Source organism: Dunckerocampus dactyliophorus, chromosome 20 (genome assembly GCF_027744805.1).
Source record: "Dunckerocampus dactyliophorus isolate RoL2022-P2 chromosome 20, RoL_Ddac_1.1, whole genome shotgun sequence".
Lineage (NCBI taxonomy): Eukaryota > Metazoa > Chordata > Actinopteri > Syngnathiformes > Syngnathidae > Dunckerocampus > Dunckerocampus dactyliophorus.
Genome location: NC_072838.1, coordinates 11,719,840 through 11,747,421, shown reverse-complemented (window position 1 = coordinate 11,747,421; position 27,582 = coordinate 11,719,840). Strand labels below are relative to the sequence as shown.

Genomic DNA, 27,582 nt, shown 5'->3' with positions numbered 1-27,582 from the left:
TGGCGGGTCGATGGGACTTTTTTTTTAATGGAACGAAGGGAGAGAAAAAACAAACAACCTTGCAATGAACTGGTTGGCTATGGAATGCTTTTATTGCCGTAAGCGGGTGGCCTGTGGAGTGAAAGCTCGTTTTAACACCAAACTGACATGAACAGAAGAAGACAGGTAGCCGTTTTTGGAAAGATATTGAAGACGAAAACAAGCTTCTTTTGGAATAAAACCTTGTGATTCATCTCAGTTGCTCAGCTGCTTGACCATGCTCGGGGGGCGGGGGGGTCGTCACTTAGCGCCACCTGTTGGCTTGCAAGTATAAATCTCTAATCCCAGAAGATGACCCATCTTTATCAGGAAAAACAATACTCAGACTCAGGTCAATAGGGTAGAAATGAACACGGACTCCAACTCCAACCAGGAGCACCCTCCAGACTTTATTGCTGTCCAACCATTGACCCGTCCCGGAAACACACGTGGGACAAAACCAAAACGGAGCCGATTCATTCTCCTTTCCGCCAAACTGTACTGGTTGAGTTCACTTGTGTACGCTAGGACACTTGGCAAGCAACCGCGGTTTTGGTCGGCTTCTGTGTCACCAAGGGAGGGATTTGGAGGTAGTATCGGAGGTGGAACAGTGGCATTGGGGTGTGCGGGTTTGATACCCAAGACTCATTAGCGACTGCTGCTGTCCGACAAGTCATTATCTGACGATATGCAGGCGCCAATTGTTGGTTTCTCCTCGCGCTGTCACCGTGCATCCATCATCTGACCACAGCAAAGCAATTCACCAATCAGCGTGTCAAAGGCGCTTGTTGTTTGGATTCGCCGATACCGTGCCGTAGTGAACTGAACGGAACCTTTTGGCGGACACCTGACTTGTGAATTTGTAGGAATCGGGTCCCTAACAGTGCTCGCACATGATATGGGCTTGTAAGTGTTTGGTCACTACAATTTGGGATTTCGTTTATAAGGGCTAATGTTAGCTAGCACCCTACTATGCTCTGAGGTAGGTTTAATTTGTATTCTTTTATTGCCCCCTCCCCCCCGCCCCCAAGCTGCTAAGAAAAAGCCACACGGTTTTGAAAACGCTTTTAAAATACAAACTCGGTAGTTGAAACGATGGATGCCACAGAATGAAGAGTTCCGATTGGGCTGCTTGTGAAATCGACAGTTCCCAACTGACACGCACACAAACAAAAAGATAGACTGTATTTTCGTAACATGTGGACACAAAGAGTGGCAAAATCTGGAATTTGTACTCGACAAAGAATCCGATAAACAACAAAGCGGGACCATGTGGCTTTGGAAAAACTGACTGAGTGTTAGGGCCAGATTGGGGGGAAAAATAATAAAATAACCTTGAGATTTTGAGAATAAAGTCGTGAATCCGTAACAGGCATTGCGACTTTGATTTTTCTCGTAAATTTACGAGAGAAAAAAAAGTTTTAATATTGGCTTTGCCCAAGGCCAAAGATCACACAAGTCCCCCTTTTTCATAGCCGTCTCAGGCAATGCCTTTTACGAATGTTACAACAAAGTCGTAAATGTACGACTTTATTGTTGTACAGCTTTTCTTCCTCATAAATTTACGACTTTGGCTCTAATACTCCGTCGTGAAAGAACTTGAGAAAAAAAAACCTAGTAATATTACAAGGATAAAGTCAGAAATTTACGAGAATAAAGTCGGAAATGTAACTTTATTGTACAGGCGTTGCCTGAGACAGCTTTGAAAAAGGGGGACTTATGTGACCTTTGGCCTTGGGCCTGAGGCAAGAGGAACGTTTCCTTCCTTCCTTAAAGCGCTACGCTGTATTTTCCCGCTGACACGTAATATTATGCCTTCAGTCTCGTAAATGTCCGACTTTTTCCTCATACTATTGCGACCTTTTTTCTCGTAAATGTACAACTTTTCTTTCATGTACATTTTTTTCCCTCGTGAACTTACGACTTTATTCTCAAAATCTCAGATTATTGTTTTTTTTTTTTTTTTGTCATTGTGGCCCTAATACTCCGTCGTAGGAAAAGCATGGTTGGACAAAAAGTTGATGCCGTTGCCTCAAGCTACACGGGAAATAAAGCTGCTGTCGCGATACAATCACCAAACGTAATAATAGCGAGGAAAGAAAACAATCCTCTTTCAATCCTCATGGCACAAGTGCGTTAGCAAATACAACTTGGGGACGTTTTGAGAGCTTTGCGACAAACACAAGGCCAAACATCCGCCCTAAAGCCACCATTAGATTTTTTTATATACACAGTCTCTGTTTTTCGTACGCTACAGTTTTTGTATGATTGGTTTTCGTCCAATACAAATAACTTGCCAACATTTTGCCTCTTTTCACGTACGGTACTGCACGTTAACAAACATGCAAACAGAGCCGCCAAACAAAGCACCCTACACCAGGGGTGTCCAAAGTGCGGCCCGTGGCTGTTTTTTTTTTAGTTTTTTTTAATAAATTGCCCCGCAGCACATTCTAAAAATATGACAAGAAACCAAGCAGCAAAAGTGGGGAAAAATAGCTGTGGTCAAACAATTGTGATCGAACGACAGTCGTAATTTTACAAGAATAACAATATCATGAGGGAAAAATAACATTTTAGTAGCATAAGTTGATTTTTTTGAAAGTTGTAAGATTATGATAGACAAAACAACAAATAAAATTCTTCTTTTTGGAAAATAAGGTTGCAAAGAAAGTTGTTATACAGTCAAAATATTATGCCAACAAAGTCAATTACAAAAAAAGAAATTTGAAATAGTTGGAAATGTGAAAAAAAACCAAAGCAGAAATGTAAAACAGCTGTAATTTCACGAGAGTAAAGTCAAAATATTGAGGGAAAAAAAATCGTATTCTAACAAGAAAACAAGTTGCATAACTAAACTTGTAATATGACGAAAAGTAATGTCATTTTAGTAGCGTTAAAATATTCACGAAAAATGTTATTTTATGAGAAATGAAACAAAATGAAAGTTGTAATTTTTGGAAATTAGGTTCGAGTTACAATATTATGGAAATAAGTAATATCATAAAAAGAAAATGAATGAAGCTTGAAATGCATCTCACTTTTTAAGCATAGCTACATGTGTTGGATCCTTTCACTCTCGTCAGTATGCGGCCCTCGGAAAAAGTTTGGACACCCCTGCCCTACACGGTGCTGACTAACAGTTTTTTTTTTTTTGTTTTTTTTGCTGAGTGCGACTGCTAAATAACCCACAACAATACGTCCCATCCTTTCCATTGGCATTTAGAATGACTTTGCATTGTTTTCTGCGTGTATAATTATTCTCTGTAAAATGTGTTTTTGTTGATACTTTTGTGTGCATGTAACAGAGGCATTGGATTGAAATGATTTCTTCCTCTGGGAAAAGTTTCTTTAGTTTCATAACAAAAACCGAGGTACCACTGCATATGCACAAACTGCTTGTGCTGTACGTTACAATCCCCCTTAAGCCTGGCAATTCTCTTCCAGAAGCTAAAAACCCATTTGGGGCTTGATATTTGGGATATTTGGGGGTGGAGAAAGTCGCTCATTTGTGTAGTTCACCAGTGAACAGGTGATAAAGGGAGAATGACTTATACGAGTTACATGTTCAGAGTCAATAAAGGCTATAAATAAGCAAAAACTACCCCCCAAAGAACACACAAAAATAAAAAGAGGCCAGAAATGTAAAAAGGTATACATAATATTACAAAGCACACAGGAACTAAGTACATTCATTGTTATCGGGAGCAATGAGGAAAAGGTTCTAGCATAGTTAAGAGGCAAAGAGGAGATACATTACGATACAAGGTCAGGGGTTTTGGACTTCACGGATGTACTGAAATGTGCCTGCTTGTATGCTGGAATGCTAAACACAATGTTCCTTTCCACGTGAAAGACCTGCATCATGAAATGACATTTCAATTAGCTTATGTCAGCCATTTAGTACTTCTCGGCCGCACCAAGACACACTGAAAGCAGCCCAGCTAAGGTGAATGTGTGCATTGTATTTAAATTAAGTATATGTGAAATGTAGCTAATAGTAATAATGATGATGATAATATGAGGTGTGCAGCACGTGCGTTGGTGACCTTGTAAGACTGTGCCACATTCATCCAGACGGCTAACATGGTAGCGGGTTTGAGGTTAAAATCCTCCTTGGTATATATCGATATGTAAAAGCCTGAAACATGCAGTACAGTTCATTTTACCGCAATTAAACAGGCACTCCCCAGTTACAATTGGATGGGCGTGTTCTCAACTCCTGTTTACATGCCAGTGCTGTGCCATCGCTGAAGTCCACATTGGTTGCAGCTCAGCTTTCCACTGCAGATGCCACGTTCTTTACTAGTTACAATGCACTCAATGGTGCCTCTGCTGGCTGGAGCCAAGTAGTGCGCTCCATAGCATGAAGAAAGGATTCATTCTTCCGTGTTACAATCAATTCATTCAAAAGTTGGATGTTGTTTACGAGTATACTACAGGCTTGATACTGTTGAACATTTATCTTAGTTGGAGACCTGGCATCCAGCTTATGCAGCCCAAGGTAGAAATACAGGCAAAATCGAAACCATTCCGTGCCAAAACTGAACTGTACCGCTTGGTGGAAACCTAGCTTTACTGGCTAAATCAACTTTGCAGTCTTGAATGGGGACAGAGTGACAATTTGGGTAAACGTCTCCATCTCTCAAGCTGGAACCGCCTCACACGCTATAACATTTACAAAGGCATCAGGATATTTCTGGGCCAAAAAAAAAAAAAAGAATAATGCTGGATGAAGATGTAACTGTCAGCACTGTTACTATTAGCACAGGCTAAGGCTATCAAGGCCTGCTTGGCGGTGGCGACCCACGCCATCTACTGCTTTCTTTCTAAATACAAAAAAAGGTATCCACCACCTGTTAAAATACCCTAAATGCTGCAAAAAAGCTACAAAGTCCATTCTTGTTTTAGTGCAAAACGAACATTGTCAAAAGTTGGAGTTCTATATATCAAGGTACAAGCAATTACGTTCTGGCATTCTAAGGTGCTGGTATAGTAGTAGGTCAAGTCAAACACCAAGACGCAACAACAACTACGAGTCCTTTTCTGATTTGAAACAAAGAATGACACTTTCGCCCCAACGCAATAATTCCCAAGGCAGGGATTTTCCAAAACGAAGGCTACTTGTAACTGGACTGGGAAGGGCTGCAGTCCTTAAGAGACGAGAACAGTCGTGTCAAAAGGCCAGAAGCAACGCTCCTCTTGGCATCACACTGGAAAATGACTTCAAGCAAGAACACTACATACCTTTGTGTGTGTGTGTGTGTGTGTGTGTAGCATTCCAGGTTTTAGGTGTGAAAGCCAAATTACAAGTACGGAATGATCGCTTGTTGTACGACTTGGATAGACAAAAAAACCATCAAGGTGTCAAGAGACTTTTGGTGCATAGAGTTAATTGATAGACAAGAACTAAGGGCAACTGGTGTGCGACTATCAACCACACACGCTTCAGGAATTTGGTCGTGCAGCTCAACGCTCTGAACCCCCTTTGAGAAGTAAAAACACATTCCCTCGCCTCGCCGCGTTATTAGTTTACATGAAAACACCACGTGTGTTCACCACCATGCACACCAATCATCTGTCATTGCAAGACTCCAAAAACAATGCCATTTAGATCGATAGCAAGAGCAATTATGCAGAAATGGCCGGCAGTGTGATGTTACCATTCCACTTTTAACAGGTAACAAGAGGTAGAACACAAGGCCATTTCCGTACAATTACACCAGTGTCACAATATGGCCAAAACTCCCATTTCACACACAAACACACACACACACACACACCTATTGGAGCTCATACCAATGCTATGCTATCAAAAGTGCATCCAAATGTACATGCTTTGAGACCAGCACCAATAAGAACAATATTGACATCATAACAGTAAATATCAAGTACATGGTGTTCAGAATGCCCCACAAACACAGTCAGTCGGATTTCTAGTTGTTTTACATCTAAGAGGGGAGAGTAAGTCTCTTTTCGTTGATATTGACCACAAATAGGTAAAAAGCTAGTGAGGTGGTTTACAGTGAAAACGTCTCGCTCGGGGTCCTTTTTGTGCTTTCCTGTCATATTTTTTTTTGTATGCTTATCGTGTTAAGGTTTTATCATCCGATTTGGCTGAGAGCAGGCCCCAAATGTCCGGCTAGAAAATGTACACTGTTACAAAAGGACCACACAAAAGCGACTAAATGCAACGTGATTAAAAACAACTAAAAGCGCCCTATCTACATCTATAAACACACCAGCTTCGGGTGAAACATCCCTCTGCTAAATCTCTTGGTTAAAAACAATGCATAGTTAGAACATATAGACTACATCCACCCCCATTCATGACTATGAACACTTTCTAGCTTAAACTTGTTAAAAGTGGACGATAGAAAAAGTCAAGAGACCGACTTGAGACTTAACAGTCTTTGAAAGGCAAGAGAATGTTTTGCAATGGACTCTATACACAAATAGTGTTCATTTAGTTTACATTTGGGCCATTTGTTTTTTTAAAAACATTACTTTAGGCAGTCTCCACGGAAGATTTATTCAAAATATACCTCATGTCTAACATCATAAAAAGACTTTGAGAAAGTCATTTGCATAAAAAACATGCTCGTGCTTTTGGAGAGAATGTTTCTTTTGTAAAGGAGTTTTTGATCTCTTTAAAGTGTTGCCGCTTTCTGGCGACTTTACCGAACGTGTCGCTATGGAAACGTCACACCAACATCCGACTCAAAGACACTGCTGAATCCACTATACATCAAAAATAGAGGGTTGTTTACAAAGGGAAAAAAACATTTCTGAAAACAGGAGCTGGCTACATGTAAATTCATTTAAAAAATGACTCCAATTAAAAACAATCTATAGAAAGACATGGGAACCGAACTGTTCTATGTTCCCCTCTTTGATTTGTACATCGTGCATCTTATCAACACGGCTCAGAGTACATTTCAAAAAGAAAAAAGAAAAAAGCTATGTTTGCTGGGAACCAGTCCCAATACATTATTTCAACACGGGAGTTGGGTTGAATCAAGAGTCAAAACTGAAAGCTTCTCTTCTAAGACATCAGTAAAAGCCCTCCTCTGGAATATTTAGAAGTGTTGGTTATCAGGATTCCATAAATTGTCCCAGATTTGGCATAGAATGGTCATTGGGGACAAATACTGAAAAATAGTTGAACAAACATAACAGGAAAGTGATCTCTCAATGGCACTTGCAACACATAGTGCACTATGTGAAAGTCTTAAGTACTTTAGTCCTGATTGAAGTACCCATTCTTGTCAGTGCGCTTTGCTGTGATTGGCTGTTCAACAATAATAATAATAATAATGTGTCAAACTAATGAAAAGCTTCTGACATGATTAAAAAAATAGGTAGGTGAGGTGCTTCTCCTAATTCTTAAAGCACTACATTGAATAACAATACTCCTTTCATACTCTGCAACAATTCCCCACAAGATATACAAATATATAGCAAGGACATAGCTCAAACCCCAAGAAAGAGGACTTCTTTCGCAATTTGTGACAGCTGGTTTGGCTTGGGTGGGCTGAGGAACAAGTGTGGTCATAACGGGTACCTGCCAGTTGTGTTAGGTAGAGAGATCACGCTGTACAAGCAACACACAGCGAGGGGTAGTGTGTTTCCTCAGTGGGGTCTTGCCCGCGCCGAACCGGTGCCGTGCAGTCTTAGGCGAAGTACATTGTGCGCAGGGTGTCCTGGTGGATCTGAACGGCTTTAGCCAAGGCCTGGTGGTCGCGCCCGTTGCTCTGGCCGGATGTGTGACTGCCCTCAGCGCTGGAAGAAAGAAATCCACATGCAAGACAGGTCGCGAATGTGCTGTCACTTGGCTGCCAATTCTTACCTGTCGTGTTCTTTGTCCACCAAGTGGTAGCGTGCACGGAAAGCCACCAGATGGGCGTAGTAGGCAGGCGCCGGGATGGAAACCGAGCGGGTGCAGCGCACATACGTGTGGCACAGCTGGTAGGTGAGCACCTGCAGCTCGTCGGAGGAGAAGTGATTGTCGTCCCAGAGCACGTGGTAGTGAGACGGCCGGCTGGTGCCCTGCAGAGTGGGAAATTGACAATGCAGCTTCTGTTCTCACAACGGGACTCGTTAGGGACAAGAATGCGGACGGATGCAGTCGAGTATAGTCAAATAAAACCAGATTGTATATTTCTTCTTTTTTGGTTTTTAAATTCTGCAAAGCAGCCAGAAAGCTTCCTCCAATAATTTATTTCAGAAAACAATTCACCACTTGTTATAGAAATACCATTTTATTCATTCTGAAAAGGTATAACAGTGTTACATTTTAGTGTTGGATGACAACTTATTAAAATAAAAGTAAATTAATTACATATTAATTGATTTATTATTGTTTTTTAGGGTACCGATTTCTTCTTTTTATACTTTTTTAATGTATTTACTGCATTGTAGCACAGCCTTTTATTTACTTTTTTTTTTTTTTACATACACAAGACCAAACGTCCTGCTTACTAAGACAAATCCTGTTTTCACGTACTGTCCTGGTTGTCATGTTTTTTAAAACAGTGATGAAATCGACCTGGTTTTCATTGGACCATTAAATCGATCGGAATGTGGGCACTCTGCTGCATAATATTTCATTTTTTATGACTTAATTTTTCAAGTAAGACTTGAAAAGGGAGCTTTCATTTTCTGAACAGACATTATTTCCACCATCATTTCATTCCAGAGATTTTCAAGTTATTTATTTTGCACAACTGGAACCAAAGAGATATTTAAGCATAATAAAACATGCCAAGTAACCTCTGAGAAGCCTATCTGAATGTGTGTCTTTGGTTGGATCTAGCATTTTGTAATATAACAAATTTTATATCGATACAGAGGAGGCATACTTTAAATGTACTGAAGTGATAAGGAATCGGAGTAAAATTAGAGCATCATTAGAGTAGCCCAACTGCCTGGTGTCCAGGTCACCCTATACACCCATAACTTAATATTTATTAGTTCATGTACGCATTTAAACATCTTCACCACTTCCCGTTTTGAATGGTACCATTTCTATGTCAATTGTTTCTTTTAATGTTACTAATGCGCTACTTTTTCCCAGTCTAAACACAGTATACAATATTTGTAGATGTTGCTTCTCTAACATATTACTGATTTAATCCAGAGTTTATCCAGGATATACCTGTATGCCAGCGTGACTGCAAAGGTAGAAGTCAAATTCGGATGGGTGAGTGATTTTGGTGTCCACGGTGGTGCCTGCAGGAATGTTTCCACTCTTTCCAACCTGTGTAAAAATGCAACAAAACACATTTTAGACAATTAAACTAAGAGAGAGAATGTTCAAGGTGACTCAAAGATACAGACCCTCTCGTTCCTGTCCGTACAGAACAGTCTGGTGTGGTGTCTCTTCTGGACCACTATAAATGTAATACCAGGTTGGTAGTCCTTCTCTAACTTGATGCAGGCCTCTCGGATTGCCAGTAGTTCATGTTGAAGAACCTGAGGTATTAATCAAAATCGATGAAAAAGGATTCATAATATAATTGGATATTTGTTCAAGAAAATTGCATTATGCTTGATGCCGTGTGTCACCTGGCTGAACTGGCCCTCAGAGATGCCATCACGGTAGTAGATGATTCGCGTGGGCTTGAAGCGCGTGGACTTGTAGAACTGAATGAGCAGTTCTCGCACCATGGTGGCCAGGTCCTGGATGATCTCCTGGCGGTGCTGCTGTACCCGAACTGTGGCACAGTATCTGCTAGGATGGGCGTCCATACTACCAACAACCTGCGGAGGAAATGTAAGGCCCATTGAGCAATAATTCATCCAACATTGTTCTCATTAATCATGAATATGTGTTACTTACAGCTGCAATAGAGGGCTTCTTTCCATCTCCTGCAGGAGGATGAGTTACATCAGCACCAAGAAAGATGACAGGCTGTTGAAACACCAACGGCCTAATAAAAGATTCAAGTAGGCACATAAGATTACGTACAGAAACATCATTAGGATGAGTCGGAGTCATATTTCCACACTGACCGGCCCTGAGGGAGCAGGATGTTGTTGACGCCGCCCAGCTTGACGTTGATCTTCAGACAGAGGTTGGAGAGTGTCTGTGGCGTCGTCTTTTGGACATTCTTCACCTGCACGCACTGTGTGGCCATGCCAAGGACTGTATCTCCAACACGCTTCACTTCAGCTGCATCATGAATCAAGTGAACGGAAGGTGAGCATACAATACTGAATGAATTAACTGAGAAATAGGTATGCATGATTCCCCCACCGTAGACAGGTGTCTTCCCCGGTAAGATGACAACAACCAGCTGGAGGCCCTGGTATGTGTACTTGAGGTGTCTGAACATGGGCTCCACGCTGTCTGCGCCCTGGGCATACTTACAGAAGCAAGGCTGGCCTTGGATGGGCATGCCTGCATCCCGGGAGATCTTCCTGAGCTGATCTGTGAATGCTCTGAAACGCACAACAAAAGTTCATTCCTGTGTCTGTGCCTATATACTAAGTCCAATAAGATATGAATGTGACTCACTTGAGCAAAAGTTCAGTGCACTGTCTCTGTGGTGCGAAGCAAGCGATGGCCCACACTTTGATCTCAATGCCGGTGTGGAACTGCTTGTTCCTCATGTCCCAGACTCCCTGGATTGGCGTGGCTATTGCCTTGTTCTGGAAAATAAGACAATGAAAGCAACATTTCTCAGCACTCATTGCAGAACCAACAGACTATGCTCAACAGTCTTGGAAACTTTCACCGAGTTCATCATACCCTGCCTCCGTACAGAATGGATGGTGCTTGGAGGACACGGCCGTTCACTTCGGTCATCTCATCCCTCACCATCACTCCGAATTCGCGAACATAAGGATCAGTGTTGAAGTTGGCGCTTCTCATCTAAAAACAAACATAGTATTTTAAAGATCGCCCTGCACACACCTCTGCTATACTAACAAAACTAGAGTCAACATGGTCTTCAATTGTGCAAATTTACCTCCGTCAACTTATATCCTTGAATACCATTACTTCAATACTGCACATGACTTGTAATACCCATACTGACAAGAATGCCATCGATATGATAGCAAAACGGATGCACGAGCAAAATGCTATTTTCACCATTTTATTTCTCAGCTACTCACCAATTTACTAATCTCATCCTGACGATCCGGGGCAGATCGGGCAGTGGCACGGATCATAGTGGAGGTCTGATTGTCTGTCAGTTTTTTGATGCAGCGTTGTCCTGCCACTATGTTACACACCTAGGAATACACCAACAAGTATTGGACCAAATATTGGACCAAATTGTGGGTGCCTGAGAAACTTTCAGAATCTGAAAGGTCGACGTTGCTTACCTCTAGAGGCAGGTAGGTATGCTTCTGCTCCTGTCCCACCTGTAGACATGGGAGGTGGGGGTATCGCAGCATGAGCTTGTACTTATCTTTGAAGTACTGCGCCACTGTGCATTCGATAGTTTGGCCGTTCTCCTGCTGTAAGGGGAACCTGAGAGAAGCATAGGGCATGAGGGGAGGAAAACATAGCATAACTGTGCGAAGGGGGATTAAAAAAAAAAAAAATTAATACAAATTTCATTTTACGTTTGATGGCTGGCTGGTCTTCTGGTCACATTGCAAACTCGGTATTTCCTCTTCATTTGTCCACAATGTGTGATCTCCACTTTCAGGCCTACATGAAAGAATCACAGCCAAGATTATGTTCACATGACAAGGCATAGAGGAAGTCTCAATACCTGAAATTTAAGCCACCGTCACACTAACCACAAATCAGCACAAATCAAGCAGAACGAAAATTATTCAAAATTCGCGCTACATTCCGGGGAGGATTTGAATGCCAATCGAATACTTCTAAGGAGTAGGAGCTGGCACTTCAGTGGCTTCTCCTGAATTTCAACACCTCTTTAATGTGCACGCCGGCGGTGCGGTGTTTACACTTGCATGCATTTTGCCTCCACATTGTCCCGTGATTTGCCGTTGAAAAGCAAGAAAACTAGTTTGCACACCGTTTGCATTCTGTTTACGCATAAATTACGCACTTGGCACGCAATTCATGACCGAAAATGGTGCGCATTGGCACGAACTGATCCCGCTTGACTTGTTCACCTTGTCAACTAGTGTTTATTCCTAGTGCTTGACAATACTGTAGTACGTGTGATGCACATTGTTCCCGCATGTTTATGCACTGTCACCACCACTTCCCGCATTCGTGAAGCAGTCGTGGCAATATTTGGTTCCGCTGTGTCCCTTCTGATGCCACGCAAGCAGGCATCAGTCCTATAGCTAAATGATTAATTCCCCAATTTACAAGGGACATAAAGATATTAAACTCCAGAGAAGAAGCTCATGCAAAAAAATAGGTCTATATTTTCTCGCAACTGCAGATAGAGAATGTGCAAAAAGCAGGAAAAAGGCCATCTAGAAAAAAAGAGCTACTTTTTCAGCACCTCTGCGCTATCCACGCCGGTGACCACTGGTGGAGTTAACTTGGCCACTTTTCCTTGGTGGTGGTGTGAATGTGAGGTGATGTAAATAAGGCGACGCAGAGATGTTTAAGCGGCAGCTGGCTTTTTTCTTTTTACGAAGCATTTTTTTCCCCACTTCAAATCCACCTCGCAACTTTTTAACAGGTAAAAAATTTGGGCTGACCACAAGAATGGGCCTGATATTTTGAATGCACTCAGACTTTTTAAGAATGCACTTAGAATATGCAAGAACGCACCAAGAATTTTCATTGCAACGACATTCTGGCTCATTCTGCCACTAGCGTGACTGGGGTATAAAAGACAAGGTACTCTACAAAAAAGGAATGAACACGGTACCTTTGATTTCTTTGGTAAATTTAACTCTTTGAGAGTCTGTTAAGGGCTTCTGTTGTTCTTCAATGCTTTTGAAATCCAAGACCTCGCACATGAACTCAATTACTGGCTGGGCTTTGTAGAACGCTGTAGCAGAAACTGCAAGCAAAAAACAAAAACTTTTTAAAAGAAATAACACTCGCGATTCAGAAAACCGACTTGAATTGTCAATTTGGAATTTACCATCAATGTTGAGCATCATTTTCCAAAGAGAAGGCCTGACAGACTGGTGGAAGCCAAACCACACCTCTCTGCCACCTCCCAGGGGGTTCGAACATCCCTCTGAGGGGGTGAAGAAAGAGCGGCCCACTGGAGTATACCTGAAAAAGTTAAACAAGGATAGGTCAAGACATGTTATTGATCAATTTGGTTCAAACATGAATCCAAGATGTAATATTGGAATACCAATTAGACCATTTTTAATGTGTCTGTAATCTTCAATAAATGTATTCAATACTCAGAAAGAAGGGAAAACTCTGAAGGCAGTGTGGGATTCAATATATTCTGACCTACCTCATAGAGGGCAAATGTCTCATGACCACATCCAGGGCTTGGATGGTCTCAAAGGGGACGATGGGCAGCCGTCCTGACAGTGCCTCGTGCAGAGCTTGCAGGCTAACACATGACACCCACTTGATGGATACTTTGAAGCTGCGGTCCTTGCCCTCGCCAGGAATGGTCACTTCAAGCTCAACCTGGGCAAATCATTTAAAAAAAGGATATGTTTGGCTAAAATCTTGTGTTTTGGCACATTACTGGCATGCTCAAAATGACCTACTCTGTCTCTGCCAATGGGCAAGGGCATGGCAGTGTACAGATTCTTTCTGCCATCATACACCGGCTTTCGATCGCCAAAGATCTGTGATTTAAAGTGCTGGACCATGTGCTCTACAATTTCACTGAGAAGGGGAAAACCAAACAAATAATAATCACGCTTTCATTTTGACAGCATCATTGAAAACAAGCCAATACAAACTCATACACACCGGTTGACCCTCCTGGGACATTTCTCTGGCTTGATGTCAATGTCATAATGGTAAACTTCCAGTTTGGGGATTTCCATCTCGAAGAAATTGGCCTGCAGCTTGATTGTCCTGCCCACTGTACCAAAGTCTGGCCTTAAGGGCGGCTTGAACACATATTCGGGCGTAGGGGAAGATGGTGTGTCTACAACAGAAAAGCACACACAGATTTTAAATTACAGTGACTGTTAAAAAGTTACATGGCATTAGGAAGGAGAGCTCTGTAAAGAGCAAGAAAATAACCAACAAAATATATATACACAGCATGACGACATGAAATCCTGAATGAAACAATTGATGGTCTGGAAAAGAGCGTATGCTTGAAAGAAGCAACACGGAAGAAAAGGATGGCATTATGTTGATTGATAATTTGGAACAGTAGACACGCTTCAACAATGTGATTATGGCTCCACATTTCATTCAGGCCCTACGCCAGGGCAGCTGACACAAGAGAACAAGATGATGTTGCTTCAACAGAGCAACAGGTGGCCAACATTCTGCAATCAAAAAGGGGGTGGATGTGGAGGATGACAGAAATAACAACTGTCTTTATCATAAAGTTCCCCAATAATAAAACAATGTGGCACAGAGGCACAGGACTAAGCTGAAAGGAACCAACATCAACATCAATGAGCATCTGACAAAGGGCAACATTAACGCGACTGAAGTTTAACAGAGGACCCCAAAGGACTCGTTAGCGAAGACATCGGGGAACTGGACAAATACTGAAGATGACATCATCTCAACTGCAGGGACATGAAAGATACAACTCACAAAGACTACTCTAAGCCTTATTGTCAACATTTTTATTCCTTCCGTTTCATTAATACTACACAAGCTATAGGCGATGGTTGTTTCTTTTGTTTTTTTCTTTAAACTCTTGCTTATTCAGATTTGTTTCAACACCTTTCCGTCTTTTCACATGGGAAGCGAACAAAATCTAAATGAAAAAATGTATGCAATTGAAATATTCTAGGTGTCGCCATGTAAAAGATGGCGTGAATGAATTATCAGTAATAGACATGGAGAAGGAGTACGATGAAATAAACTCTTCCAGCTTCTACCCACAAATGTAATTCCACATGTAAGCACAACTTATTCATAAGCATGCCTGAAACAAACAAACCATGCCATACCTTCCCGGCATCTAGTCTCAAATTATGTAGCAATGTTCTTTCACGGCCTCATCTCCCTCCCTCCCGTTTGCGTGCTCACGGCTGCGATGTGTGCGTAACCCCTCCCTCCCCTGCGTGCGCAGTGTCGACACATACGGCACCACACAGAAAAGCTGACGAGGGGAAAGAAAACGATGCCTCGTTCACTTCAAAGAGCTGCCTCTGAGAGCCCGATTGTTTGCAAACGACCCATCACATTTTGCACAGGAGTGTCTTCAGCGGGACGACTCGGAACAACCAAGTTTGTGGAAGAGTAGACATAAAATAGTTCAACACAAGACAGTCGAAAAGATATGAAAGCTTATCTCGGCGTCAGACGTTATGGAAATAATGTCTGGAGCTAGGCCTGTCACAATAATCGATAAAAAAAAAACTATGTTGATCATTTTCAGTGGCCTCGATAAATTGGCATGTGCACGCATTGGTGTTTGTGTTCCTCGTCTCTCTTTCAGGCTGGATGACAAGAGGGTTCACTCTGCAGCTGTCTGTGTGCGTTGGTGCTACAGTGGAATGAACTGATCTAAGGCGAATGCCACATCCCCAGTGTGGGAATGTTTTGCTTTTAAACAGAATGAACAAGGTGAGCACACGAGCACAGACGAACCGAGATGTCGCATTTCTTCCAAAGTAATGACGAGCCAGCAGGGGAATACGACCAACTTGTATGCACACATGAAACGGAGTTGAAAAGGATCCCACAGTCAGTGAGTGACGCTCGCTACATCGCAAAAGAAAGGCAACATTTTGGGAAATGTTAAAAATGTTTGACAGACAGTACGGATTGCCTGGGAGAACGTACATGCACAACATGCCACAAACAAAGATTCCTGAACTGTATACATACGTGAAAGAAGACGTGTTGAAGGACATCAGAAACAATGCATTTTACTCTGCCACCACAGATATGTGGGCCAGGTCAAATATGACCCCCTACATTGGTTCAACGATACACTGCATTACTGTGTGTGTGCGGTTTTTATTGAGTGTTGTTTTTTTTGTAACAGAGACAGTCTATTTTATTTTCCTTGTATTTTTTTTATTACGCTGTTTGTTGAATTTATTTAAAAGCTCTTGAGATTCCAATGACAATATTAAATACGCTTCAGAAATTAAAGTTGATTGCTTTTGACTTATTATTACGCCATATAACTCATGAAAAATGTCTAAAAAAATGTCGATAATATCGATTATATCAATTATCGTCAATAATTTGGAGGACAATTATTGACCAGCAAAATGTGTTATCGTGACAGACCTACTTGTAACATGTCTATTTGCGTTCTTACTCCCAATCAGTGTGCACAAATACATTGTTACATATTTCCTTCATCTTTTTGCGGCACTGTTTGAGCGCCTTAACCCATTTTCAGACAGATTTTACGCACTATTTCCGGGGTGCTCGAAGCAAGCTAGCAAGCCTCACTTCCAAGCCATCCGTGGAGCATCGCTGGACATTCTTCCAGGTGGCTGCATTTCACATTTTCGAGTTCCAACAATGTTTTAACTTTGATTTTAGTATAAATTGTGCTTCTTGTGGCTCACTGTAAACTGGAGCCTGTTTACTCGGCTCCACTCAACAAAAATGACAGCTGGTTAGCAAATGCCAATAAAGGCTTCTCTGGGTTTCCTGAACGTTTTCCCCCCGTTATGATGGACTATCTCCGCAATAGCGTTTTCCGAAATACATATTGGAACGATTTCCACATGTGAGAACCGCCCATCTGTGCTACATTTTTGCTCTGATTTTACATGACTTCTAGTTACAAATATGCTTTTTTGTCCCTTGTCACGATGTGACATCATGTGAAACCCAGCAATTACCCTGAACTCTGAAGTGTTGGGAAAAACAAACCACACAAGGCCACAGAAACCTTTTAGTTGCCAGGAACTTCGGGAGGACAGGGGGTTATGTATATTCAACTAAATTGAGACTTTAAATTGTCCGTAGGTGTGAATGAATGGTTGTTGCTCTATACCAGTCCAGGGTGTACCCCGCCTCTCCCTCGGAAGTCAGCTGGGATAGGCTCCAGCTCCAGCGCCCCTAATGAGGACAAGTTCCTGGGCCAAATAAAATTTCAAAAAATGCCGGTTGCCTTGGAAACGAACGTCTCTGCTTTGCAAAACTCATTTGCCAAGTAAAACTGAGCCGAGCAAAGTTAGCGAATTGCGTAAATGGGAGGGGCAAAAAAATTATTAATCATTTAAAGATCATCCTGAAAAGAGTCGCCAGTTTGATTGCAATCGTAAATCACATTATTCTTATGCTAATATTAATTTCATATTTTTCTCCTTTGTATGACTGCAACTTGCTAGCATGTGCTACTGTTTTTAATTAGCCAGAACAAACGGTGGCCCAACCGGTTTGCACGAAATTCTCCATTTAGCTCGCATACCAGAACGGACCAGCAAAACCTGAACCAATCATCTCTGACAGATTCCATTCTCATGCTACTGCAACACAACACAATTAATTTGCATCATGTACTCTGGATGCATGTTCACAGGCTTTGCAAATATGACATTATTAAATGGGATGCACATACTGGTTCATTCTTTACACATAGTGTTAAAGTATTCATTCATCTTACCAGAGCTTGCTGACCCTGAGGAACGGGGTCCCTCAAACATCTCAGTAGCTAAACGGGAGAAAAACACATGTTAATAATGCTCATAATCATCTACTTTAACCTCCAACATACAGGCTTTTGGCTTTGGGTGTCTTTTTCGCCCAACAGCTTGTGCACATACGTTTACGTGCACAACTCCTGTTGCAAAATTGTTATCACTGTGCAGCCAGAAGTGTTGAAACAAGCTGCTAATCTTGGGAACGAGGAGCCACCCATTGTAACTTAAAAGTAAAGTATACTGTGGCCATCACAACTTGCATCAATTGGTTACATCTAAACTGTTGATATAAAATTGCAAAACACTAATTGAAAAGCGCCCAAACGAAAGTAGCAAAGCGTCAAATGTGAGCAAACTGTCTCAGTCCAACTAATTTAAATACGCTTCTGTTTATTTATCACGCACATCATACGGCTTAAGGGTGGGAAGACGTTTAGTAAAATGTAAATGTAACATTAGCTTATTTACAACTTCACCCAAGATAAGACAAGTGATAAGATTAGATAGCATCACCAGGCGCTAATTATTTAACCAACTCATGTTTAACTGCGAGATATATTAACCATATAAATGCTCTCGTGAGCCCTAATATTACAGTTATTATGTATTAATAACCACAATACTGCAAGCCCACAAGTAGCATTTTGGAAGCTACCTATACACACACACAAGTTTCGGTGAGCAAGGTACGTTCGAAGCTAACTTTGCTAACAGCAGCTTGTTGTTGCACGCTAAGTTAGCTAAGCTTGCTCTCCAATTAATGCTCCACGTAATACAAAGCGAAACGACAGACGGAATGGTTTGAGTGAAATGGCTCGATGAAACAGTCTTTAAACAAATGCTTCCACACAAGGTTTGGTAAAACGCCATATATTGTAACTACTGTGTACATTTTTGCTAGCTGCATCACTTAGCCGAGGCTTGTGTTAGCTTGTGCCACTTACCTCCAGCAGTGGAATACATTTTGTCGACTTTTAAACCAGTGTCGTGGCCGTAAAAATACTCCACTTTATGTTTGCAAATTCAAATCGAAACTCATACGTGGTCCAAAAGTAGTTATCTGTACAAAAGACGGGAATCCAAGTTGAGAAATACTTATATTTGGTAAATACTTGGAGTCGCTCATTCTCAGCACGGCCCCATCCCCCCAACTCACAAAACGGTAGCGGAGTGAAAAGCTAGCTTATAGCTCGGTGAAGCGAGACGGTTACCTTCTGCTTACTTCCGGCTTCGGTCACGTCCGCTTCAGCTTAACCTGTTGAGCTTTTCTCACAGTGAACTCAATTTATAATAAACTTTCAAGGATTTTGTCATCAGACAAATTTCCACCGATTTCGAAACTCATATAGCACCTTAAATATAGCGTCAATTAGGTTTTAAAGAGGAATTTGAGGATTTCTTGTCCTATGTACAGAAATTGGTTTATTTCCGTTAATCCACAATTAGTTAGTTCTTAGTAGTTGCTATTGATAATCGATAGTTGCTACTAATTATAACATGCGATCTTTAAAATAGTTATTCTTTACTTTTAATTTTTGGCGTTTGATTGTTTGCGCTTCTCGCAATCGTCAGGAGAGCGACTATTTTTTTTACGAGTCAACAAATGACGTCATAGACAAGCGTCGCATTTAACATGAAATAAGAAGCAAACGACGTCGTAGTTTTGAAATATACAAAACAATGTTAATACCATAATTGTGTCTCTCGTGAGAATACTGTCTAAATAGCTATATAAAATGTATAATAATTTATTCCTTTAATTTATAAATACCTCAACAAGCATGGCGCGCTTTCTCTATGGAAGAACTTCCGGGTCGTGGAACCAGGTAAGCGTCCTTGCATGAACGCGCCAAAAGTCAAATAGCTTGATGATAACATTTGAGCAGAAATCTGTATTACGTTTGGAATATTCGTGTCGAATACATTGAAGATTGTGTTTACTACAGCAACAGCTACCTGCGTTTGGTGTTATTGTTGCCCAAACTACAAGCTGTTGCTGTATTACTGAGGTACGATCCTAAACATGTTTCGAACAAATAATGCTACTTTAGTTGTAACTGTCTTGGGGTTTATTGGTTGGTTAATGTTTAAAATAATGTAGAATTGCACTTGATCACACTGAGTGGTGTTTTTATGACTTATTAAACTAGGCCATTATGGTTACCTAATGTTGCTGCCTGTCAGTGTACTTATCAGCCCCGGGATAGTAGTACAACTTTTAATTTGGCGATGAAAGTGCCAATTCTACCTTTAAATGTTGGGTATTTTAGATTTTATTTCAAATATGGTGTCTGTACTCCACAACATCCGGTACTTGCTTCGAAGTTGACGTACTTCCGGTTTTGGAACGCGTAATATGGTGTCCTGTGCAGTTACACAACTACAACACTAAGCGTCGCTGTTCACCACTGGATTCTCGTCGTGTTTTCTTTATTGTATTTGCACAGGATAAGCAGCATGAAATACATCTAAATCGATACACAAACGTATATATTTTTTGGACTTATTAACTTGCTCATATTTCATAGTTATTTTGCTGTGTTAAAACATATATGCTTTCAAAATTAAATAGGTTAATACGAATTTCTTTGTAATCGTATGCATTTTTGGGTATAAATAATGCAAAGCATGTACGTGTATATAGGCGGCATGGCCACCACTTTAATTGATTCCACACAGCAGTACAGCCACACAGCCGGGCGCCCCCCCCCTCCTCTAAGGAAGCTGGCAGTGTGAATTGGGTGTAGCTGTGTGTAACTGCGCCCTGGCCAATGGAACCAGATCCTCCCTGCAGTGCGTAAGAGCGCGCTTTAGGATTTAACCAAGTCTTTCCTGCGCGTCTGGCTGCAGTCTTCACCAGAGCCCGACGACCTGAGACTATTTCCACAATGCCAGTATAGTTTCCACTTGGGAGCCAGTCTGTGTCGTTTTTTAACTGATTGAAATATTTGTTTTTTTTGGAGAAAAAAAAACCCTTCACTCTTGAAGTATGACTGGAGTATTTGACCGGAGAATTCCGAGTGTTAAACCAGCAGATTTCCAGAATTCTTTCCAGCTTTCTACCATGCACCATCCCTCTCAGGAATCCCCTACTTTACCCGAGTCCACCGCCACGGATTCTGGCTACTACAGTCCCGCCGCTGGAGTCTCTCACGGCTACTGCTCGCCCACTTCCACCTCGTACGGAAAGCCCCTCAATGCGTACCAGTACCAGTATCCGACAGTAAATGGATCCGCTGGAAGTTTTTCGACCAAATCTTACACAGATTACAGCTCATACACTACCCCAGCCTACCACCAGTATGCTGGGTCCTACAGCAGACCTCAACCGAGCCCACAAGGTAAGACTTCTCAACTTATTATATAGTGTTTGGTTATTTCATGAATAAGCACGCTGCGCTGTTATAAAATGCAAGTACTGCATGAATATAGAGTAATATTAAGCACGAGGCATTTATTATCAAATGGAATTATTTCATTTTTCTTGAGGTGCATGTAATATATTTTGATTGAATTCATTTTCTTGTGTTTAATAAGAGCAAAAGTGCGGTACACTCATTTATAATCATTATTTTATTACAGAAAAGGAGATTGCGGAGCCTGAGGTGAGGATGGTCAACGGGAAGCCGAAAAAAGTGCGAAAACCCCGGACTATCTACTCCAGTTTCCAGCTGGCCGCGCTGCAGAGACGCTTCCAGAACACCCAGTACCTGGCTCTGCCGGAGAGAGCCGAGCTGGCTGCCTCACTGGGTCTCACGCAAACACAGGTGAGATTTGACATGCGATTTGATGATTATGTGTTTTTTTTTAATCGTCATATTCATGATTAAAAGTCTTCATTTTATTCAAATACTTTATGTGCGCATTTACGCACTCGCATACGTATTTTTTTGTTCTCATGGTTGCATTGTTTGCGATCCATACTAACATTATTACGTTTTCGGATGCTTTCCCAGGTGAAAATCTGGTTCCAGAACAGGAGATCTAAAATGAAGAAGATCATGAAAAACGGCGAGCTTCCACCGGAGCACAGCCCGAGCTCCAGCGACCCCATGGCGTGCAACTCCCCGCAGTCCCCGACCGTTTGGGACACACACGGGCCCTCCAGGCCTCACAGCCTGCAGCCCCAAAACATCAACACGTCGGCCTCAAATTTTTTGGAAAGCTCGGGGTCGTGGTACACCACCTCAGCCGGCAGCTCAGTGGCTTCCCACTTGCAGACCCCAAGCTCGATACAACACTCATTGGCTCTCGGAGCGGGGACGTTATATTGAAAAAAAAAATCTGTTGTTCATTTCTTTTTTTAAAAAAAAAAACAACCTTCTATGGGACTCGTGTTGACATTTCAGGGGAATATGCAATGTATTTGACAGTCATAGAAGAAACGTGTAAAATGTGTAAATGTGTGCATGTAATTTATTGCATTTTGGAAGACTATTAAACGTTTAAATGGACAATGCAACCTCTCATTCTCGTGTTATTTACCCCTTTGCACTAACGACAGCCAATCCCACTGACGTAAATAATAATAGTAAGCCTCGGGTGATATATTTTTTTGGAATGCTGAAATCACAGCTGCTCAGTAAGTGAGATTAATTAGTCAGATGATGTGTCGCTCGGCACGTGCTTCCACTTATTTCCATTTTTATGGAGAAGATTTGCGGTGGCAGTTTTACACACATGAACACAAATCTGCCGCTACATTTAAGAAGAAACATAACAGACTTTAGGAATACAGAAATATTAGATATTCGAACATTTCAGTAAATTATGCCTTTAAAATCCAGGCCATTTTTTTTTGTACTTTATAAACGAGACTTTTATAGACGAGAATGTCTGCTTTTTCCTTGCAGACAGTGCGTGGCCCCCCCTCTACAATTAGACGCTTTGAATTCGCAGAGAGGGGGCGAGGGGGCCGGCACGGAGATCTGAGACAATCCGCATTCCTGTGGGGGGTAGACCGGCTCCAGCGCTCTGCCACTCCCGGCCGCAGCCCACCTTCCGGGTAAAATAAAAAAGCAGGCAAAATCCCTCCGCAGCATCACCATGTTATTAGCAGCCACCAGCGCCACCGTGAAAACCACTAAACAAACCCTGCCACTTAGAAGACATATTTAAGGATTTGAAAAGGAGCTAATTGAATTTTCCTGGACATGCGCACAAAGGCCATGCGCGCATTTTGTTGAAAGATTGGTACACTACCCTGCTACCCTTATATCCTCTTTCTCTCCAAGATCCACCTGACATGCATCCACGTCTCGATCCACACGTGCACCGCACTAGACCATAGCCCTGTAATGAAGCATCACCAGACCAGCTTTCCACGCTATATATGCACACTATTACACCGAGAGCGATCGTTTATTCCCAACCGAATATTTTCCACTCAACAACACCCCCCTCCCACCCACCACCCACCCAAACCCCACCACGCCTGCGTTTTGCAAAATCGAGTCAAAAATAATGACAGTTAGTTTTACTGGACAGCTCCAACTGTATTACACTCCACAATAATTATTCTCCATGCAGGATTAGGGGCCTCCATTATCATAATCTGGACATTGACAATTACCTATCATTTGCAAAGATGCGCACGGTTCTTGATTGCAGAGGGCCTTTTTTTAATACCTCCTCTCCTCTCTCTACCGAGCTCGCCATCACTAAACAGTGACAGTAATAACAGCTAATTTCGCAGGCAATATATAAGAGCTTACCGCCGGTGTGCAAACACTTTCCCACCTGGATTTGCTTATCGAACCACCAGGAGTGAGCGATTTCGTTTTCCAGAGAGGAGGTAAGGATGTGCACTTCTAATATTATCTCCTGCATGTCTTTGCGGTGTGAGATTTACAAGTGCCTTGCATTTATTTGATGGAATACTTTTGTTTTTTTGGGTGTGTGACAGGTGCACAAGCTCTATTTGACATGCACTCGCTACACCACGCTTCATTAGGTGTACGTGCACAACGATGCAAAAATTGTTTTGAAACATTAGTTTTTGTATTCGTTTGACCAAAAAAAAAAAAGTTTGCAGCGGGGTAGAGCTGCATTACATACCCAGGCGTGTCTTTAACAGTTTTAATAATAATACACGAGTGGCGAAATATTAGCAACACCTCTCAGTGTATTGCAATGCAGTTTTACATTAATGCAAACTACAGTAATAGTTATATTTGTAACGTGCATCTTCTATTTACCAAATGAAAGGTCTTATTTATGATATTTGTAAGTCTTGTTGATGTTTACTCGCGTTTGCATGCTTGCATGGGCCAAGAGCAGACAGGGCCCCCGCAGTGTGTGTGTGTGTGTGTGTGTGCGTGTGTGTTTGGTGGTGGGGGGGCATGCAGGTAGCCTGAATGTACGCCAGTGGGGCATCCACGACTTTGACAGCTGCATCAAGCTTTTCAGCAATTTCAGATAATATCCCCAGCGCTCTCTCTTCTCAGCAATTTGTATATGAATAACCGAATAATTTTCCCCCCTTTGTTCCATCTGTGCTACCTCCAAACCAAAATAAAGATGCCTTTTTAGTATTAAAGTGGTAGAAAATTACAGGTAATTATCTTTGACGGTAAAAACGCTGTAATCAGCGGGCTACATCAAAAAATTACCCTAATTATGCCTGCATTTATGAGAAAGAGTGGGGGAAAAAAGCCTCACTTGGATAAAAACCCACAAATTGTCCCAAATATCTCCTTCATATTGAAGGCTGCTGCAGCTGGCTGCTTTGTTCCACATCGATCCCGCGGAGCTTGGCATTTAACGGCTTGCATTAGGACGCAGAGACGGGAGAAAACATTTAGTCAATACTTGCAATAATTGAGGGTGAAAATGACAAGATTAGCCGGACCTGCATGGAGGGAGCAGCGGTGCAGGGTAAGTTCATTTCCTCGCTCTGTTCTATCTCAGGGGGTGCTTTAGATGGCATCCAAATGCACCAAAAAGATGGCATTTTGCTGCATGCGATGTTGGCCCAATATGAGCCCTGATTGTTTTTATTTTATTTTTTTGTTAAAACCACACACTTTTGATCTGACAGAACATAAAAAGAGTATGTACAAGTGAAGTGGCTGATTATTTACAAACAAACAAAACAACAATCCACATGTCATCAGTCTTTGCCCAAACTCGGCTCAAATGTCACTGACAATATTTGGTGATGAATAAAAAAAAAAAATGTTGCTTCTTCCCTTTTATGGGTGCAGAATTTATCCGAGAGATGCTTTTCTCCCTTCTAGCATCCACTCCCAAATTGTAGGCCCCATAATTGTCCCAGTCTATCTCTGCATGGAGTCCTGGTGCGGGGAGGAATACCAGTGAGAATAACCCGGCATGTAGCTGTTGGCCGCCATGTTTACTCCTTTGGATGAGGCCGAGACGTCCCATATTGGAGGGATGGACGGTGACCGCGGGGAAAGGGACATGGAGCCCGGGATGGGGTCGTTCTCATGCGGGTTGCTGCCTTGCTTGAGCAGCTTCTTGAACTTTGACCTCTTGTTCTGGAACCAGATCTTTACCTGCACACCATGCAATTACAAGCGATTACCAGGATTATTCTTCATTTTGTTTCCATTTCTTCTCTCCTACCTGGGTTTGTGTCAGTCCTAAAGAGGCGGCCAGCTCGGCCCGTTCTGGTAAGGCGAGGTACTGGGTTTGCTGGAAACGATGGTTGAGGGCTTGAAGCTGCAAACTGGAATAAATGGTCCTGGGTTTGCGGATCTTCTTGCCTTTCCCGTTAAAACGAATCTCCCCGTTCTCAATCACTGTCGTTTTCTGCTGCTCTGCAACAAAAAGAAGCCATTGTTATTATTCAGACACGATTACCCTTACAGCTGTCATATTTGGGGTTATTCCTGGTAATGACATGTCAATTAAATGCTAATTACAACATTCTTTTGTCGCAGATGATCACACCCAGTTTTTTTTTTTCCCGAGGGGGCGACTGGGAGTATAAAGGACCTTTTTTGGGTGGCTTTTATGCACGACCGGTGAGGATGCCCTAGGTGCTAAAAAAAGAGGGGGGGTTGCTCTTACCTGCGCCGTCTAACCTTGTCTGTCCCCCCGTGTTGTTGTGGTAAGAAGGCAGGTAGGGGCTGTGGTGCGGATGGCTCACATAAGGGTAGGCTAGGGACCTGTTGTAGGTGTTGCTGGCCGGGTAGGCGGTGGTGTTGTTGTCGTGCTGGTGGTGGTGTGATCCCGAGTGGAGACAGTGCAGAGGGTAGTGGGCGCCGGCCATCGACGGCGAGCTCTGCTGCGAGTGGGACTGCTGCCCAAACTCCATGAAAGCAGACTTGGACGAGTCCTGAGCCTCCAGACCGTCAGCCATCGTAGTCATGGTCATCATCGAATTTTCCTGCCTTGAGAGCACTCACCCTCCTCTCTCTCAAGACCAAAAAAAATCGGCTTCCTCTCTCTCCTCCTGCCGCGGATGTTCTCTGTCAGCCTCTCCGGTGTTATCCCGAATTACGCGTCTTTAATTTCCCCCCCTCGTGATATTCTCACCCAAAGTCAGCTAGAAGAGGTGGGAGATTTTTTACTGTTAAAATTGCGCCCTTGCTTGCAGACTTGGTGCAGACGCTACAAGTAAAATGGTTTGTCTCCAAAGGGCAGCGCCTCCCTATTGGTTATTCAAGTCGACGTCATCATGCAGGGCTGTGCGCTTGCAAGGGGAGACTTGAGCTGGAGTTAACCCACCTTACCAGCTCCTGCTACAACGACGAGGGGAATAATATAGGGTGGGAAAGACGCCTAATTCCCACAGACAAGCTGAGCTGCTTGGAATGGCCCTATCGCTTTTCATCCTCTTTTTTTCCCCCTCTCCCCAACCCAAACACCCAAATTACGCATTACGCACCACGCAGAATGCACATTATTAGACAACCTAACGAACCAGCAGCGCATATATGCTTATTTGTCCATCTCGCCGTGCACTTCCTCGGGATTAATTACATGTGGGGAAGGGTGAACGCACGTGCACATATGCCAAACTACTACTAATAATTGGCCAAAAATGATGGCATAGTCACAAAGCTTATTTTTTTTACTGAAAAATAAAAACGTGAACATTAAATACGCTGTAGAATTTCCCTCAGTAATTATGACACTAAGTTGCTTTTTTTTTTTTTTTTTTTTTTTACATTTATTTTTTCAGCCAAGTATATTTTCCTGACAGTGCAGCCTCTGTTCACTATATGGCCTGCCATAATCCTACGATTTAAAATGCTCAATATAAAGAATATAGTGCACATGACATATTAAATCGTTATGATATCCCTGAGGTGCAATAGGTAACTTGCAGATATAATGCAATATGACGATGTATTTTACCCTGCATGATATGTGAGGCCTGGTAGTCTCTTCAACAAATGAAATCATATTTGCATTTGCAAAAAAAAAAACAAGCATTAAAATCACATTTAGCGCCACTTTCTTGTGCTGGAGAGTATAGCATTAAACCGTCTCATAAAAAGGCCATGAAAATACTGTAATTACGTTCAGTCAAGGTACCACGAAGACCTATTTGATTAGCGGGCACACTTTACTCAAATTGCAGCCATAAAATTTAGAACAATTCCCTCGTAATGATGGTGGACTGGATTTATTTTGGGAGGGTGGAATAAAAGTGGATATAGCATAAATTATACCCTAATTACACGCCAGTGTCGCCTCAATTATCCTCTTATCACGAATGGACGTCTAAACGCAGCGTTTAGTTTCACTTTTCTCCCTTTCTGTATAACTTGCTACCTTGCTATTATCGTCAACTAACGGTTGTTATTTACTTTGTGTGATTTAAAAGTGCAACAACTCAGCAGCCGGATATTCATTTTACAGCAGCAGCAGACCAGGCAGCACAGGCAGGGCTGGGAGCTGCGTGCAACCCCATCCGTTGGG

General features: G+C 42.2%; 3 protein-coding genes across 4 annotated transcripts; 1 reads left to right on the top strand and 2 right to left on the bottom strand.

Moving 5' to 3' along the window:
* Window positions 1-254: 254 nt before the first annotated feature.
* On the bottom strand, window positions 255-18,845 carry ago2 (argonaute RISC catalytic component 2). 2 transcript variants are annotated; one of them, XM_054764023.1, is made up of 20 exons: window positions 18,633-18,845; window positions 17,652-17,699; window positions 13,853-14,033; window positions 13,645-13,765; window positions 13,380-13,561; window positions 13,050-13,186; window positions 12,831-12,965; window positions 11,593-11,680; window positions 11,350-11,497; window positions 11,137-11,256; window positions 10,769-10,891; window positions 10,535-10,668; window positions 10,274-10,458; window positions 10,030-10,189; window positions 9,857-9,947; window positions 9,583-9,777; window positions 9,355-9,489; window positions 9,173-9,274; window positions 7,865-8,064; window positions 255-7,797 (listed from the first exon to the last, which is right to left on the bottom strand). In XM_054764023.1, exons 1-20 carry the CDS (start codon window positions 18,649-18,651, stop codon window positions 7,689-7,691), a joined length of 2,613 nt encoding a protein of 870 aa, XP_054619998.1. In that variant the 5' UTR covers window positions 18,652-18,845; the 3' UTR covers window positions 255-7,688. The 2 variants fall into 2 exon arrangements, with proteins under 2 accessions (XP_054619998.1, XP_054619997.1); XM_054764022.1 differs by having other exon boundaries at window positions 12,831-13,186.
* A 1,422-nt stretch (window positions 18,846-20,267) lies between these two features.
* On the top strand, window positions 20,268-22,145 carry dlx5a (distal-less homeobox 5a). Its single transcript, XM_054764012.1, has 3 exons — window positions 20,268-21,029; window positions 21,271-21,455; window positions 21,645-22,145. Exons 1-3 carry the CDS (start codon window positions 20,678-20,680, stop codon window positions 21,960-21,962), a joined length of 855 nt encoding a protein of 284 aa, XP_054619987.1. The 5' UTR covers window positions 20,268-20,677; the 3' UTR covers window positions 21,963-22,145.
* A 2,504-nt stretch (window positions 22,146-24,649) lies between these two features.
* dlx6a (distal-less homeobox 6a) lies at window positions 24,650-26,356 on the bottom strand. Its single transcript, XM_054764769.1, has 3 exons — window positions 25,723-26,356; window positions 25,276-25,469; window positions 24,650-25,205 (listed from the first exon to the last, which is right to left on the bottom strand). Exons 1-3 carry the CDS (start codon window positions 26,030-26,032, stop codon window positions 24,966-24,968), a joined length of 744 nt encoding a protein of 247 aa, XP_054620744.1. The 5' UTR covers window positions 26,033-26,356; the 3' UTR covers window positions 24,650-24,965.
* Between the last annotated feature and the right edge of the window lie 1,226 nt (window positions 26,357-27,582).

What these genes read in the sequence shown, in the direction of transcription:
- dlx5a (XM_054764012.1), top strand. Translation starts at nt 20,678, where the DNA reads ATGACTGGAGTATTTGACCGGAGAATTCCGAGTGTTAAACCAGCAGAT. An exon ending in ACCTCAACCGAGCCCACAAG is followed by an intron (nt 21,030 to 21,270) that starts GTAAGACTTCTC and finishes ATTTTATTACAG; the next exon opens with AAAAGGAGATTGCGGAGCCT. An exon ending in TGGGTCTCACGCAAACACAG is followed by an intron (nt 21,456 to 21,644) that starts GTGAGATTTGAC and finishes ATGCTTTCCCAG; the next exon opens with GTGAAAATCTGGTTCCAGAA.
- ago2 (XM_054764022.1), bottom strand. An exon ending in AGAAGCCCTCTATTGCAGCT is followed by an intron (nt 9,778 to 9,856) that starts GTAAGTAACACA and finishes TTTCCTCCGCAG; the next exon opens with GTTGTTGGTAGTATGGACGC. An exon ending in GCAGTCACGCTGGCATACAG is followed by an intron (nt 8,065 to 9,172) that starts GTATATCCTGGA and finishes CCCACTCTGCAG; the next exon opens with GGCACCAGCCGGCCGTCTCA.
- dlx6a (XM_054764769.1), bottom strand. Translation starts at nt 26,032, where the DNA reads ATGATGACCATGACTACGATGGCTGACGGTCTGGAGGCTCAGGACTCG. An exon ending in GACAAGGTTAGACGGCGCAG is followed by an intron (nt 25,470 to 25,722) that starts GTAAGAGCAACC and finishes TTTTTGTTGCAG; the next exon opens with AGCAGCAGAAAACGACAGTG. An exon ending in TAGGACTGACACAAACCCAG is followed by an intron (nt 25,206 to 25,275) that starts GTAGGAGAGAAG and finishes CATGGTGTGCAG; the next exon opens with GTAAAGATCTGGTTCCAGAA.